At 27.6% G+C, this 18,684-nt stretch overlaps 1 protein-coding gene across 4 annotated transcripts in view; it reads left to right on the top strand.

Annotated features, from left to right (window-relative positions):
- The window catches only part of LOC100166190 (fasciclin-1), a 69,257-nt gene extending 51,623 nt beyond the window's left edge, over positions 1-17,634 (top strand). For 2 of the 4 annotated variants that reach the window (XM_016807436.2, XM_008188492.3), the window contains exons 2-13: positions 1,661-1,805; positions 6,269-6,441; positions 6,519-6,652; positions 8,924-9,020; positions 10,152-10,332; positions 10,603-10,763; positions 10,863-10,874; positions 12,342-12,584; positions 14,765-14,985; positions 15,241-15,403; positions 15,530-15,686; positions 16,603-17,634. In XM_016807436.2, the coding sequence (XP_016662925.1) occupies positions 1,661-1,805; positions 6,269-6,441; positions 6,519-6,652; positions 8,924-9,020; positions 10,152-10,332; positions 10,603-10,763; positions 10,863-10,874; positions 12,342-12,584; positions 14,765-14,985; positions 15,241-15,403; positions 15,530-15,686; positions 16,603-16,802 (1,887 nt within the window). In that variant the 3' untranslated portion in view covers positions 16,803-17,634. The remainder of the gene's footprint in view (positions 1-1,660; positions 1,806-6,268; positions 6,442-6,518; positions 6,653-8,923; positions 9,021-10,151; positions 10,333-10,602; positions 10,764-10,862; positions 10,875-12,341; positions 12,585-14,764; positions 14,986-15,240; positions 15,404-15,529; positions 15,687-16,602) is intronic. The other 2 variants (XM_008188494.3, XM_001945507.5) reach the window with 2 other exon arrangements.
- The last annotated feature ends 1,050 nt before the right edge of the window (positions 17,635-18,684 follow it).

Below are 18,684 nucleotides of genomic sequence, written 5' to 3' on the forward strand. Positions count from 1 at the left end.
TAATAATAATATATTTGTCGTGTACACATTTGCCTGTGTTAGTTCTAATTTAATTTGACATATTGAATTGGTGTCTCACATAAACTTTATAAATGAATAGTTAATAATACTTTATAATGAAAAATGAATTGAAATTTGTATTTCTAGTTTTTGTAAACCACAGAGAGTGTGCAATGATTCATCAACTATTTTCCATTTTAATTATTCAGATGTCACTTTAGTATCACTATAATATCATGGACTGTTATTATCGCACTATTTTATTCTTTTATTAAAATATATACAGTATATACCTAACCAGTATATAATATACTACCTATACAAGACGTATAGTAAGTATTTTTTTCAAATTTTTTTGCCATCGTATGAAATAAAAAAAATAGTATTCATTGTTCATGTGTAATGTGCCAATGTGAATTCTGTATGTAGATTGTAGAGTATACCCTGCACCTACTCCGCGGTTGACGTATCTCATGACGTGTATGATTCATATTATTATAATGACTAATAGGGATTGCGTTAATACTCGTGAGATACCGACCAGATTTGTTTTATGTTTCGGTCACATCCTAGGAACTATTATAATAGAGGTTACAACAATTTTTTAATCTTTCAAAAATCAGAATCACCCTATATGGTTAGATCGTCAAATAATATTACATCAAGAGCCCCCAGATATTGTAACAATTTATTAAGGCCGCTTTCGGTCATACACGTTTTAAGAAAAACTCTTGTACAAAAATAACCAAAGACTACACTATAAGAATTCGTCTTACATATATTTCTAATATATTATCGAAATTAATTTCAAAATTAAACTCTATCATTGGCCTGTTATTTTCCTTCCTATCAACAGCTCTAAATACACTAAAACTTACACAACGTCTAATCTTACCAAAGGCATTATCTATAGCATTATTTTTTTTATCTAATTGTATATCTATATATTATATTATAAGTACTGGTACTGTATTTAGGTATGATTCAGAAAGAAAAAACATATTTTTCAGTGGTCTGTTTGATTATCGTATTATTATTATTATTATTATTATCGTATATGTATACAATATAGGTAGGTTATATAATATAACAATAAGATCAAATGATGTAAGTCTGACATTTTGTATTTGGTTTCAAAACTGCTTACCTCAGTAAAACTAAGTATTCAATTGTGCAATTATATAAGTATTTAAAAAGTAATCGCATGCTTGTGATTGAATCCGTTTGTCTTTCATTACTCATCAGAAATAATAAATAACACGCTGTTTGCGATGTATTACAATTTTCGGCCGTGATTTGTTGTTATAGATAAGTAATAAATAATAGGTACACGTGATTAAGTGAACTATAATTTTGATCCAGTCAACGGAAACATTTTCTTTATTTTCCTTATTAACACTTAATATTCCAATACCTAATAAAGCTAGTAATGACTAATAAATGAGGTATAACTGGCGTAGAGCTCTTCGTGAATTTATACCTACAACTTACCAGTGATATACGTTACACCCTCACCATTGTCAATGTGATAATTGTTTAATAGTATGAGAATCTTAATAATAACTTCAAATGCCTACCTATACCGCAATCGTGTATTAAAATTAAAAAAAAATTAAAAAAAAATATAAAATTATAAAATTAATTTTATGTATCGTTTCAGATCTATAGTATAATCGAGAGGAATCAAATTGCCAACACGACGATACATCTAAGAAGTGTTACAGTGTTTGCTCCGCACAACGAAGCGTTTTTGAAGATAACTAAACAAGATAGCGACGATGAATATTTACCGTGCTACCATATAAGTGAGTATAATCAGTGTTTGTCAAGTTCCTTATAAAAAGGAATAAGTTCTGTTCCTTGTTCCTTATATATCCTTATATATCATATTATGCATATTATTTATAATATTATATAGTTACAAGTAGGTACATATTTTATATATTTATATAATATACTAGCTGATCCCGTGCACTTCGTTTCCCGGCAACCAATAATTATTATTATAATAGCTTCAAAACCTATGGCAACCATTTATAAACAAAAATGTCCATATGAAATATCAAAAGCCCTGTTTGAGCACCTTCCGGGGTTGGTCCTCTCCTTTTTTAAATTAGTCTATCCTCTTCTCAGAGGTATAATCTATCTATGTATATAAAAATATTTGATCCCATTCACTTCGTTGCCCATTAAAATTGCCAACTTTATATGAATAATATGTTTTACAGATCACCATGGCAACCATTTATATACAAAACATTCCATCAGAAATTTCAAAATAATATATAATTGGTTGCCATGAGAGACACATACCGACGAAAATCTCTAAATAATATATAATTGGTTGCCATGGTAATATGGAGACACACACGGACGGAAATCTCAAAATAATATATAAATGGTTGCCATGGTAACATGGACACACACACTGACACACATACATTCATTTTTATATATATAGATTATTATATACATATTTTAAGATTTTCTTCAAAATTAAATTTTTGGCTAACGTATGTCGATTGTCTTAACGTCAATACTCGATAACGATCAATAATTAGCAATATATATTATACACATTAAAAAATATATCTTAATTTAAATTTTTACATACTTATCTGTGTAAATTATTGAAACTAGAAAGGAACGAACAATTTTGTTACTTTTCCTTAAAAAAAAGAACTAGTTCACTTTCTCGTTCATTTTTTTATAAAAAGGAATTCGTTAATCGTGCCGTTCTTTAAAAAGGAATTCGTTCCAGGAATCCGTTCCTTTTGGAACTCGTTCTTTCCAAACACTGAGTATAACAGTGGGGTTTTTTTACATTTCCTACTACAATTTAGGTTGTGTAAATAATATATGAAATACATCGTATATAAACACTCCCAAAGGATATGGTTGGTCGAGTAGTACTCGTTAATAGGGATCGGATAAACATTTTTAATCCCCACGGAGCACTGAAATAAAATAATGATGTACTTTGCACTTTATTTTATTGCGTGTAAATTTTTTTTTTGAAGTACTTAGTTATCATTACTTTTATGAAAGAAAATGACAGCTTTTTACATTGATATTTGGTCATTCGGTACCTATCTATATTGTACCTATTTACTTTTGATTATTTTAGTTAAAGATTCTTTTAAACTGATTTAAATGTTTTTACAGTTAAATATATTTTCTATTATAGAATATCATGTTCGTATTAGACATACTGCACATACATTAACAACCGTCTTAGTCATAGTAACTGTCGATAATTACTTGTCGATTTTAAATTACTCCTTTTATCAGGTATATAACCTTTATAATCATATACATTAAAAAAATAGTATTATAATAAACTATAATATTAACTACCCGATATAAATGAACCTTATATGATTTAAAGTGAGACCAATTATTATGAGTAAACACTAGGGTGGCACATAATATAAACATTGGGAAGGAAATAATATATTTTATTTTCATATAAATTATAAACAATGATACTCAGTTTTCACAAAACGAGGGGTAGATTCAGATGAAAGGAAGTGTATTAGGATGTTACGGTGCATTAACTTACCAGAGTGTCACGGGCTTTGGGCTTAATAACGACAGTACCTATACACCGAAGTTCAGACCACCTTGACCGGTGGTTTTAAACGCGTTTGTCCGTTAAAACCGCGACAACCCGATCGCATCGTCCGTTGAATTTTCTTTTTTAAGTACCGTATGCGCACATATGGTATAATGTAATTGTATATTATTATTAATGTCTACGCGACGCCATCGTTACATGTTACGAGCAAAGTCAATCACTGGTTGACCACAAGTGCCTACGTATATAACTTCCCTGTTTTGTACTGGTATGTCAACAAGTACAGTCAGTTAGGAAGGTACCTATGTAGAAATATTTGAATGCAATCTAGTATTTTTTAAAGCAATATAAAAAAATAAAAAAAATAGAGGTAGGTACTAGCTACCTAGTAAGGTTCACCTTCTACGCGGTATGTGAATGTTTGACCATGTCGTTAAAAATAGAAGTTAACACAATTTTACAATTCTTGGGCTTTTCAAGTGTATGTAGGCATTTACAGCTTCATAATTATTATCAGTTATTAAAATACCATGTTATTATGTAATAATAGGTATATTGATTTCGTTTTTCAATAAACCATTTCTTCAATGGTTTTAATTTTTTGGGGATGTATATTTTCGTTACGTTGGAAAAATGTGTGTACGAAAACAATACTTTTGGTTTTTGTGTTGAATTTTTGAATTTAATTTATTTACATATTATATAACATAATATAACATCACGATTTAAATGCTAAATTTAGCTTCCAGTGCCGACGTCTTACAGTATTTGGTTTTTTGTCAATATAATTTATTCCGTACGTGTTTTTTTTTGTTTTTATAAAACATTTGTGCTCTACCTACTTATTTTACGGGTCCTAACGCATAGTATTGTTATAGTACAATAATAATTATTTTTAGTTTTTTTTTTACCTCCATTCTTTGCGTCTATATTTTTCAAGGAACTTCAGAATTTCTTTATTTGACACGGTGCGAGTACGCTTATTAGAAATTAAAATCTCCCAGGTGGATACTGCACATGCAGTGGCGTACCCAGGGGGGGGGCTTAGAGGGCTTCAGCCCCCCCCATTGGCCGTGTTATGGAATACATTTTATATTATAAAATACAAAGTACCAACCATTATATTCCTAAAAACAGTGTTGAATACAACGTTGAACGTATTATCTTAAGTAACAACGACCTATTATAAGCAATAATCGTATAACATATTTTTTATAATAAATCAGTCCCTACTTCCTACTAATTAAATATATCACTAATATATTATGTATGTGTTATAAAAAGTATATAATAATGAAATATTACAATTAACTGCTATAAGACTTTATTGAAAATTGTTTGTTAAGATGATGTTAAATTTTGATTTACTTTGTTTAGCCCCCCCCATTCGAAAATCCTGGGTACGCCACTGTGCACATGCAAGTTGTTTTGTACCGGTATGAATAAACGCTGTTAGTATTTTCTATATTCTAAGGTCATTGTGCGTGTGGCCTGGGGATGGAACACGCGCGCGTCCTTCTTGACACATTTGTTTGGGCCACACCGTGGTGTCACCTTGCACATTGTTTACGTGATTTAAAATTGTACATCTTCACGAAAACTGTTGTTCGCTTAAATGGTCGACACATGCAGATGAAATTATACTGGCATTCCTATACATATAGAATATGCGCAGAGTTATAAAATATTTTGTTCAAACAGAAATCGGAACCAAAAATTAGATCAGATATCGAAATATTCATTCGTACCTACATGAAGTCCAACAAAGCAAAAAAAAAGTACCTATATATCGAAGTGTAATTTAATTTAAAATAGAATATAAACAGTAGGAAGTAAATAAAAGCGAACGCCTGGTTCTTCAACGAGTTCAGTAATGCAATATTGCCTCATACAATTCAACTTATTGTGTTATATTTTACATGACAAGAGTTAAATTAATTATTTAAAAAACATGCGATATTTGATATGTAGTGTTTGGAATGTAAATTAAATTCAATGACAATAAAACAAAGTAGTATCACAAAGACAGTAATGTAAATAATTATTAAATGTTGTTATTATTAATTAATATTCACTACAATAGAAAAATTCATAGGTTTATAGAATCTAACTCAAAACTATTGGAAATAATCAAAACTTATTCTCGGGTCTTCCAGCAGAAAAAAATTAAAAACTTTCTAAAAAATTAGATCGAAAAAAATGCTTTTAAATATTATCATAATATTTGAAGATAAAATAAAATTATACTATACATAAAAAGTTTTTTTTTATTTTATGAATCACGGATACAAGAAAAAGATTTATTTATGACAAGGGTTCCTTCTAGTCGTTATGAAACACTTTTTTGGTATAATAAATTCATTGTTACATAGTTGGTTATTTTAAATAAAAAAATGTAATGGCTTTTAAAGCACCAGGATCAGCATCACTTAGTTTAAAATCTTACTAGAATAATTTTTTTGTTATCTTAGTGTTTAATACTTATAATTTTATACTTCGTGGTTTTTCATTTTTCATAATAAACAGTCATTTTCACAATATCGGTATCACTGCAGTCGGTAGACTAGTGCGATCTATATTTTTATTCATTATTGGGATTTTCCAGCTGTTTACTTTATAAAATCATTTTTGTAGCTCTTAAGTTATTTGATTTAACAAAATAAATAAGCTAATGTTAATTTAAATTTACAGCAAATGTACCAATGAAATTGGAACAATTGGGAAAGTCGGTATTTTCTGAACTAGATGGTAATCCACCCATCTGGATTACAAAGAAAAGTCCAGAAGAGATTTACGTTAACCAGGCTAAAGTCGTCTATAATTTGGCTAATTATGAACACAATAATACATTTGGAAAACCTCAAGTAAGAACGCGTTAGATAGCTCAATATATTCTTCGATATCAAAAAATATATTTATTAACTTTTGTTTATTATAATAGGTGTTGCACGTCATTGACCAAGTTCTACAACCTCTGCGAATGAAGAAAAATAGCCCTCAAAATGTCTACAACCCTAATGCATGGGAATTCATGGAAAATGCTGAATACCTGGATTTAGATAGTTACCACACTAAGTAATTATATAATACGCTTATAAAAAATACACCAGATTTAATCGATTAATTATAAAGTTATCTTTTCAGTTTAAAAATAGAATTAATAAGTTTTATTTAGAGAGCTAACAATATTTATGAATGATAATGTGTTTTTTTTCCCGTTAACAATTTTTTTTTTAAAATATTTAAGTTTTGATTTTTATGCTATTCAAAAAATTGAGCTCTTAAATAAGCCAATTGTATTAAAACTTTAATGCTTAAGTTCCATTCAATATTTCAATATTCATGTATAGTGTGTAAGTCTCCTAGTATAAGTGAGACGTGTGCATACGAGTAAATATTGTTGCGCGAGGATAAGCACGGTGAAACACTGTATATAATAATATTCAATTTATAGATAAGTGGCACGAAACTAAAATCATAAAACTAGATAGTTTTAATCATCATGATAGTAAAATTATCTCAACGTTAAATGTTGAAAACATTATGTTAATTCATAATCCATATGATACTGATATATCGCTAATGTTTTCTTTTACAAATGCATTTCAATTTTATGTACAGTAATAATACTGTACTGGATATATTCGATATAAGCAATTTACAATTTCGGTATAATATATTATGTTCCCGGTATGTTTATGTTTAGTTTTAAATGTTTCTTCTTCAGTTAATATTTTACATAATAGGTACAATTAATTAAATTAGCGTTGTAGATACCTAATTATTTTAACGTTCAACTTCAAAATTTCTATTTCCGAATAATATCAAGTTTCTTTTTTTCTGATCATGATTATTACAATAGAATAAACCCTACCTATAATAAACACAGATCTATAATAGAGGTTTTTTAAATTATATTTTGTGGTTTAAATTATCTACAGGTCTCGTTAAGATTTTCTCGTCAAAAACATTGATGAGTGATGACTGATGTCCACTTATATTCTAGTCCAACTTAGAAACAGATTATAAAACAATAGTTATCATTTGTAGGTTAAGAAACAATTTTTTCTATGGTTGTCAAATATTCTTTACTGTTCCTAAAAACGATTTTATTATGTAGGTAATGGTAAAAATATTATTTAAATTTCACCTTTTTTGGCAAATTATTTTCTAGTATTTTTTTTACGCATGCACTTTTGTATTGATTTTTTAAAACATTATTGCTACCAAGGTATAAGTCGTGTTTTGTTTTTAGTAAAATTAAAAAAATAATTCTACAAATTTAAATCACGAATCTCAAGTATAGTCGTTCTAGGATATTAACAAAACAAGTCTTGTGCAACGTTAATATTTAGAAATCGCAGTTACATATTATTATATAGATATATATTTTACGTACGGGCGTCGTCCGAAAATTGTCTCCGAGCTGAAGAGCAGACCGCTTTGTCTTGTACGACTCATTTCCTCTTGCACTGTTTCTTTTAATTACATTTAATCGTTTTCGCTTCAGTCCTTTACACCCACTTCCATAGTATGTTTAATTACCTCATTGAGGGGTCTCCATACCACCTCGGTCAGGGGCATACCACGCATTTTTACCCGTACATCCTGTTTATCGTTGGCAAATCGTTAAATACAGATCGTACCCGTTCCTTTACATTTATCAGCATAATTGTGTATCTAATTTAAGTAATAAACTGCATTAGGGAAATAAATTATAAAATTCAAGCGGCATTTTAAGACTATTAATATCTTAAAAATTAAGTATAAAAAAATGAAAAAGTCAACTTTTATTTTTTCTCGTAACTAATACTTACCTAAAAATAATTAAATCGTCCTTAAATTGGCTATTTCCTTGGTTTTAAATAAAAATAATATTGGTTAGTTGGATTGTTTAAAACTGCATATATATTTAATTATAGTATTTATATTAAATGTTTTATTTTCTCTGTTCAGTTCTCTTTACCTTTTAAAGAAAATACCTAGGTACTAAAAAAAATAATACATTTTCAAGTGTATATAAAATAACAAAAAAGTTTTCTTTTAACATAATTTTACCATAATTAACCATTAAGGTTGTGGGTTTTTGTAACGTTGAATAAAGCAATAAAATGAAGCGTATATTTTATTCATGTAAAAAACGTAATGTACCTACTTAAATATGGTTAGAATTATATAGAAATATTTTTTTTTTTAAAACACATAAATTGATCGATCAGATAATGTGATGATAATAGCGTCTAAAGTTTAAAAATATACCTTTAGGAAAAATATAGGTGGATACATTATCTATTTAATATGTATTCATATTTTGAGGTACATTAATTTAATTTAATTTTTTTTTAGTACTTTTTTGCAACGGGTACAAAATCTGGATAAGAAGAGCGTGTTCTCCAATCAAGGTGGACATACATTTTTCATACCCGTGGACGAAGTGGCTAATGTAAGTTTATAGACGTTATTTATTATATTACCTATATAATTTATATTTAATTCCATATTGTGTTCGTGGTTGGAAAAGTAATATTATCATTCATAACAAAATAGAAGTCTTTGTTAGGTTGATAAATTGTTTTGAAAGATGGACTGGAATGTAATAATATCTATTTCACACATTGCCATTATACTATTTTTGTGTGTCCCATAAAATAAACTACCGCCCTTGACATTATATACATAGGTAGGTAATATGATCACGAACTATAATTTTAAAAGTTTTCATATTTGAGTACCTATATGTGTACAAAATAATGACAGTAAAATATTATATTATTCATCATGACTGTCTCTTTTAGTTTTATATTTGTATAAGTACTACATTTCAAAATATAAAATAGAGTTTTTTTTAAATCTTTGAATATGAATTTTATTGATATTACCAACACTCTACAACTGTTATTTTTAATTAATTCGATATTATGTACAGTTTATAGTATTAGTTTATAATTATGTATAATTCATATAAATTCGCAATAATAGTTTCGAGAGTTTTCATTGTCTAAAATCGTGTAGGTTTTAGCTTTCACCATTGGTGAACATTGTTATATTATAAGAGTAGCTAAGCTTTATTTTTGAAGATAATATGCTTCTAAATTATCAATATTACATTAGCCCATATTATCTATATCGTGACCGAATTATGATTTCAAGAGTGAATTATTATGATCAGAGTTTTTTAATGATTTTAATGATCTACTTGATTTTTGGAGAGAACCCGTTTCTAAATCTAAATGGCATTGTAACAGTGAAATTATATTTTATTATATTTTCAATTTCGGGAATAATAAAATATTATTATCCTTCGAACTTGGAAAAGTTACATGTTTTTTTATGTTAATTATTTATGAGTAACTTTTTTTAATGAACAATGGATTTAAAATGCTATAAACAATTAACATAAAAATGGAATATAAAACAAATAAATTATAAAATCTAAAATGTAGGTGTACAATATAAAATTATATATGTACACATTATATTTTATGACGAACAAAGGTGTTTAGGATTATTTTACTAGGTAGTTAATCTAAATTAATTAATTTAGTGATTTGATTTATGCTTTAATTGTATTTAGTATCCAAAAGTAAAACCTGAAAAAATCGATGTGAAAGTGATTGACGCCCACATTGTTCCGGATAACGTATTGTTTTTGGGACCCACAAACGAAGAAGAACAATTTAAAACTTTAGCATTCACTGACATGCTTAAAGTATTTACGTCTTTATCTAAAGCTGTAGAAGGAGATAAAACTAAATGTAAGTCATGTCATATAGAATTGAAATTGAATTTGAAAGTTGTGAATTAAATATGTAATTACTATATTTTATGTGTTATAAGAGTGTTTCTTATTACGAATTTTATTTTTATATTATGCATCTTATTTAAATACAACATAGTATAAAATGCGTAATTGATTTTATTCTTATAAGTAGTCGAATTTTTTTAATTTGCATTTTCGTTATGTATTTAAAAGTTCGTGGTATTTTTTAAGCATATTATTATTATCATCATTTTTTTTTTTTTAGATTACGTAAGCAGTGATACTGTTGTCGGTGATGATGTCCACCCGACTGGAGCTGTAGTAGCAGAAATTGTTAAAGCCAATATACCTGTCAGAAATGGTGTGGTCCATTTGATTAGTAGACCATTGATGATCGTGGATAACAATGTAAAACAATTCATTGAGGTCAGTTAATATTAATATTTTGTTAAAAAGTAAGTTGAAATTATAAAATTTTAATTTTGTTTTGTTTCATATATTTGATGCTGCCGGATATAATAAAAGCAGTCGTATAAAGTAAGCACATTTTATTATTGATGTTGTTTTATTTTTATGCTAAATTACTATAAATATACACAATCATATTAACCACGTAATTATGTATTATATGTTATTGTGTTATCTATTAATTATAATTTCATGACACTAGTTGTACCTTACCAATCTTATATTCATTTTTTATTTTTGAGAATGAAAAAAAAATAATAGTTTTGAATAATAGCGTGTTTTTAAGTTTAATTTAAATGGAAAAAAGTATAGGATTGACAGTTCAATTATGAGTTATAATAAATTATAAAATTTTAATGGCTTTTTACAACACGATGTATTTCACTGTTTACCAAAAATATAAATAATAAAACAATTTTAATACAGATTTATATTAAGATAAACAATAAATAAGACAAAAGTGGGTATGCATTTTGTTTTTATGATAGATTTAGAGTACTCAGCATTGTATAGAATTAACCTAATTTACGGTTTATTTACTTAATACTCAATTGCGTGTTTATATATCCATGTACGGTAAATTGTGACCGTAATTGTATATATTTGACAAACAAACGTGGGTAAACAAACTTTTTATTTTTTTTTTGTAGGAAAGTAATATCATTGTTGTTATTTCTTTATATAATATATCTACTCAAATATGTGTCTTAAAAACAACTAATACAATATTTACCTACCTACTTACAATGTTTTTTCTGCATTAAATGTCCGTATATTTTCCAGACTTTTGTGAGCTACTAAATTGTATTAGCTTAATTTACACGTGTTACCTATATTTTGTAATAGTTTATAATGTTATCCATTAAGGCTGTCGGTGCCGATTATTTTTTTAATAAAAAATCTTCCCTCGCAGAAAAAAGTCTCATACCACGTGAAATTGTAATATTTGGATAATTTTTTATTTGATTTAAAACTTCAAAATCTGATTATTCTACGGGGAGTGATTATCGTTTTTCCTATAAAGTTATTTTTTTATAGTTTAAAATTGTTTTATTTTATTTAAGGCCTATTGTATGGCTGCCGTGTCATAAATTTTTGAATTATTTGGTTCTGACACTCCAATGCCGGGTTTCATGGACAATCACTAAACATTTAATGAATCAATAGCGAACTCATAAACCCTTAAACATAATTTAGTGGTCCATGGTCGGTCTATTAAATTTTATTGAATCGCATTAATAATTTTCATGCAACCCGGCATTAGTATAATATTGTTTAAAATAATAATAACAATAAACTCGCATATCCAACTTAAAACTACTGTTCAAATTAAATTCACGAGAATACACAATTTGCGTTTTATATTCATTGATGGGGATTATTTAATTGTAGTCACTGTCGGCCAACTCGGTTCGTTTATCTTATTAGAAATCTCAACAGTAGTTTTTTGTGACTTAGATTAATGGATACCAGGACCATAATATTATAGAGTTCGAGCAAATGTAATGATATATTATTTTTTTATTCGTTTATCAGGACAGAGAAGACAGTGTCTTACACCGATTCTACGAGGAGATTATGAATTCCGGTGGCGATTTCTTGGAAAAACTCACCGCCATGCCAAATGTTACACTCTTTGCACCTTCCAATGCAGCGTTTAACGACCAATCCATCCAGCCGTATTTGCTAAATCGCACATACATCAGGTCTTTACTTGACTTGCATATCGTCAACAGACGTCTCTCCATCGACGATATTGTTGCTGAATCCATCGATAAGGTATGCGATCTACTGTAGAATAGTTAAGTTATCGGTTCATAATGTTTATTTTCCTTATACGTTTTTTTACTCGTTTTCTATCTCTCTTCTTTTATTTTAAATGCAATTTTGTGGCGTAGATTATTTACTACTAATACACATAATATTAGTAAAAATTAACTAGGTATCGTAAATTATTATTTAGTTTTTACTTGTATATAATATGATAAATATTCCATATTATATTATCATCCTAATATTTTCGAAAAACGTGTCGATCAACTCAAATTAAAAAAATATTCATCTTTTGTCACGAACATAATTCAGGATTATACACTGTTATGAGAATTATAGAGCTTACCGAGCTTAATTTTATACTATACAGCCTGGTCCTTGTTCAGTACTCACTCCCTCTTTACACATTCATAATGTATAATATTATTATATTGAAATTATGATTTTTTGGAATTTTCAAGTTAGCACGAAAGCCATATTTTCTGGTGTCTACTTCGATTTTTATACCATTTAAGAAGACGTATCTTGTGGCCATTTAACAAACCTTTTCTTTTCAAACAAAAACCCCCCTTCCTACTGTAAATTGTTGAGCACATAATCTATTAAAAGATATTGTTGCATCTAAATCAAAGTTCTAATGAATACTTTCTGAACTGTGAAACTGTATGTACCAAAGTCTAAAGGTGATAATCCTTAATAATTGTTTTTCGCAAAATATAAAATAAACATAATATTTTGTATAGTTAGTAGGTACTTAAACCTTACTTAAACCTTATTTGCCAACATATAATTATATTATTTATTTAATCTTCAAACCATATTAGTAAATCTTTAAAATTTTTATTATCATGTATTACTTTCAGTATAGTTAAGAATAATAATTAGTATAATAATAATTCAGGAACATATTTTTTTAACGAATTAACACATGGCATACATATAAAATGGTCTTTAAGTATACTTTAAAATTCTGAAAATCAGAATTCGAAGAAATTTATTATTAAAGGAAGATATGGGGTGGTGTGTCTATATTATAGGTTTTTTTTTTCTATTTGGTCATGGTCGTGGCTTGGCTCTCACAACGTTTAATCGTATTAATTAATAGAAAAAACCTGTATGCATTTACTAATTAACCTTGGAATTTATCCATCTTATCAGTTTTTATTCGACCTTTTCTTAAATTTAATTATAATATCTAGGTATATTCTAATAACAAAACTAAGAATAATGCGCTGTAGGAAATATGATATGGGTGACGATTATAATTTTCTCTTTATTGTAGACATTCGTTTACAAGTATGTTAAAGCATACTCTGGATAGGATCAAATACTATAAAATACTTTCACATAAGATCTCACAATTTCGAATTACCCTTATTAAACTTAACGTTTTTAAAACATTTTCTCGTAGCTTAAATTGATATGCATTATAGTAATCACTAATCCTGCAGTTTGAATCCTTAATATAACTATTTTTATTCATTACTTACTGTTTTACTGATTTTACTTTAAATAAATTCGACATTAGATAGGTTCCTCGTTCCGCTGATGTAATTTAAAAATTTCGTGTATTTATTCATAACACGTTTATTAAAAAAAGTGTTATACATTTTAATCAACTATAGATACTTGTAGGTTTTACTAATCGTATGATGCCGTTCGTTCCTAACATTACAGTTATTGACTTATTAGTTATTACCTACTTACTAGTTACTATATATACTCACTTGCATAGATAGGTACATGTAAACAAGTTTTATTTTAAATAGTTTTCCGTTCAAAGTGGTATCTTTTTAAATAGTATTTTTATTTCGTACACTTTATAATTACGTAGTACTTTATTTTGATAATTAAAAAAGTAGGTACCTACGTAGTTACATTATTGATCGTACCTCTAGAGTGTAGACTGTAAACTCGTTTTAAAAACGATCAAAATCCACCACTTACTCATATAGGTACCTAGTTTAGATTTCACGTCGTTTGTAGGTACTTTAATTATTGACATTTATTAAAACAAATAATACGATTGTACCTCCACTTTTCTTCAGTTTATAATTAATTTATATTATCTATATATATTTAACAGTAGGAGATTATGTTGTGTTTATTTTATTATGTAATAGCATGAGCGTGCATGATTTTCATTATTGTTTTGTTTGGTTTTTTTCCCGTCTACAATGGATCAGCGCTTTCAGGTCCAAACCGAAGTGCCCCGCAAGGATCTGTTCTTCAACGTGGTCACCAGCGGTAAGAACCGCACGTTGACCCTGGAGGGTGGCGGCGTGAACGCTACCGTGGTCCAGGCTAACTTAGCAGCTACAAACGGAATCATACACATCATTGACCATGTATTGGGCATTCCATCATCGACAGTCGACCGCAAACTGGCTACTGACCCCACGCTCAAGTAAGTTACCGTAATAACTGCCGTGTGACGAAGAGTCTCGTGCACAGGAAAATCGTTTATACTATTAAATAATATTATGCATAATATTTTTGATAAATTAATGTTCAAGGAAAAAATTAATATTTTTTCTATGCGTGTTGATTAGTACCTATCATAGGTTACTATTAATTATTCTGGTCTACAAGTAATGTAGTTGACGGAATTGTAATAGTTATAAATTATAATACTAATATCTTCGATATTGATTTATTATAGTGAAACCAACTATCTTGGCCAAGTGTCCTCACTTAATGATCAACTAGGCGACGTCCAAAAGAGATTCACTTATTTTGTGCCCAGAGACTTTGCTTGGAAGAGGTTGGCAATCGATAACCCATCAGCATACAAAAAATTGTTCATGCCCGAATACTCAAACATTGTAAGTATATAATATATTCTATAGTAGCGGATGATTATCACATTTTTTTGCGAAATACCTATAGTGAATATTTGCTGTACTTGCGGTAGTGATTTTTTATTAAATTTGTGTGATTTTCTTGTGTAGGCTCGTCAGATTTTGGAACGCCATTTGATCATTGCGGATAAAGTATTTACAATGGACGATTTAAGGAAAGAAGCTAATAATAATTACAATTTGTCAGTCCATCTTCCTACTGTACGCGACGTTTCCATGTATATCAAAATCAAAGACTCTGTTGAAGGTACGACCCGTCGAAAATTGAATTTCATTTAAAAATGAATGATTATTATAATTACCTTTTGATGATAATACATTTTTTTCTTATTGAAATTTCTCAACCATTAGTTATTTTTTGACAATTATATAGGTAGCATATAATTACATTTTTTTGAGATCACGATTTATCTCCCCCTTACAAAACAATTATTATTTATTTTATTAATTGTTTACACCGAACACTCTTTGTTGAGATTATATTATTAATTATTCTTATTCAAAATGTTATTGTTCTTAGTGATAAATTAGGCATTAAATTTGGTATCTTGAATTCCATATTAAATTGTTTAAAGTTAAATTTCACTGAAATTGATTTATTAGACATAAGTTAAATATTAGAAAATTAAAAAAATCTAATTTTTTCCGAAAAGCAAGAAAACTTTTATAGCATGATACAACAATGTAACCACCATTACAGTCATTATATTTTATTATAAATAATATATATATTATGAATTGAGCAAAATTTGAAAACTCGATCTGCCACCCTTAATGTCAATGATAAATCTATTATTTTATTATTAATTTTTGTATTATAAAGACTTATAATTTGTAAAAAAAATATTTTCTAAAACGTTTATAGTTCTAAAACAATGAGTGTGCTTTGATTAGAAAATTCCCCTATAATACATAATAATAGCATCAATAGTATACTATAATAAAAAATTCATTCTGTAATGGCCTTAACAATATAATTATTTATTTATTTTCTGAATCTCATAGTTTATCATTTATTGAAAGATCGATATATTAAGATGGCTAAGCCTGTAAATAAAATGTATCTTATTATTTTCAATTATCATGTTAAATATTTTATGTAAAATATATTGTTTTTATTTATTAACTTTGAATAACTATTTCAATAATAATTATTTGTTTAGGTTACTCAATTGAATGGCGCAATGAATGGATACATGTCCACCGTTCTGATGTTCGTTGCACCAATGGTATCATACATGTAATCGATAAAGTTTTGATTGATGAAAGTGATGTTGAAGTGAATGGTGCTATTGCTACCAAGTCGATAACTGCATTGGTGTTGGTCTTGGCCCAATACCTCGTGTTCTATTATTTCAACTAGTCAATTCTACTCAGCAGGCGTGTCTTGTATGTGGAACACCCTAAGTTGCGTTTAACAGTTGGTCATAAGGTTCCCACCCTGTTGTTTCCACTGAATACATAGGACCTACTGATAACATTAACATTTTCAAATATTATCCTCTTTCCTCATACAACACGTTTGGTTTTTATAAAGTGAAAATTAGTTCCCATTTGAATTGTATCCAATTCTCAAACGGACAATGTATTTTTATTTCCTATAACGTTTAAGTTTTTATTAAAGAATTTCCCAGCAAGAATTTTTTTTTTATTGTAAGCTTGTGCCTGATTAGTTTTATATTCATAAATATATAATATATATATATATATATCTCATGTATATATAGTATATACATAATATATGCGTTTGTGTAACTTAATTTTATCCTTCGCATTTGGTAAAATCTTATTATTTCTTCAATATTTTCTCTTTGACGTGGATATAGTAGTATAGTTCCGTTTTTCCAAGAAAGAAGAAATTTGTTAATTATATTTCAAACAAAATTTGCTTTTAAAGCTGCACATAAATGCATTTCGGAAAATATGTCAATTTGACATTACCATATTATTACCAAAAAACCTTAAATGTATTCCCTGTGACATCCCATCCCTTCCTTTAGAAATATTAAATTTTACATAAGAATTGTAGTCTAAAAATTGGAAACGGGTAAAAGTCAATGTGGTTTATTAAAATCAAAAGGAAAACGCATAAATGAGTCTGACAAAACAAGATATTGAGTATTTCACATGTTAGGAGTATAATTTTTTTTTTTTAGATCAAAATATTGATTTGTAAATACTGAACATGGTATAAGTATAGGACTTAATAGTATTAAAAAAAAAAAAAATTATATATTATTATGTATGCCTTACGATAGTTCAAAGTAAATAATTTGTTATTCGTTAAATATTATTTAAATAAAAAGACAAAACTAGAATTAATAATAATAATAATAATAACAATACAAAACCCATAGGTTCATCTTAATCATATTCTATTGATATATATTATAAGTTATATATTTATACATCTGTAAATTGTAATTTGAGAATCATTTAATAGGAGAATAATAGAAAATAATCTTGTTGAATTTATACAAAAATTTTACGAAAATATATTAATCTCGTCCTTTCATTGATTAACTATGATATTATTATAATAATATTATATTATATTATACTTAATACTCAGTGAAAACTGATAATTAGTGCATTGATGCTTGGTGTCTATTTATATTTTCTACTACTGTTCAAGTGGAAAATAAAAACCAAAATTGTAGTTTTTTTTTTTTACTATTATTTAGAAAAACAATTATTCATAATATATTTAATGGCTAAGAAACGAAATTAAGAGTAAAGACAATTATAATTGGTAATTTTGATATTGTATAGAAACAAAAAAAAACTGTGAATGCTTCATCTAAACAAGATTGTAAATGGACGCGAATTTTCGATGAAAAAAAAAACAACCGTCTTTGTTTATATTTTATTAACAATTTAATAAATGTATATATTAGGTTTATGTGTTAAACAATTATTATTATTTTTTTTTTTTGTAATTACGGTTGAAGTCCCACTGCTATTATTTTTCTGTGTACCATAATTTTATTATTTTTTATTTATTCCTTATTAATTTATATTAAACATAATTTCAACGACCTGCACCAACTAATAATATTCCATATTATATAATATATATATATTGCATACATTATGATGTAATATGTATACTTTTTATTTTTTTTTTTAGTTGCATTATCCATTTAAAATAAGTGTTTACTGTATACAGTGTTTTGGCACCAAGGCTTGTGGCCATTGAATGAATTTTGGTCAGTTATATTATGTGTTTGCGCCAAGTTTCTAAT

The sequence above is a fragment of the Acyrthosiphon pisum genome, chromosome A1, assembly GCF_005508785.2.
Source record: "Acyrthosiphon pisum isolate AL4f chromosome A1, pea_aphid_22Mar2018_4r6ur, whole genome shotgun sequence".
Taxonomy (NCBI): Eukaryota; Metazoa; Arthropoda; class Insecta; order Hemiptera; family Aphididae; genus Acyrthosiphon; species Acyrthosiphon pisum.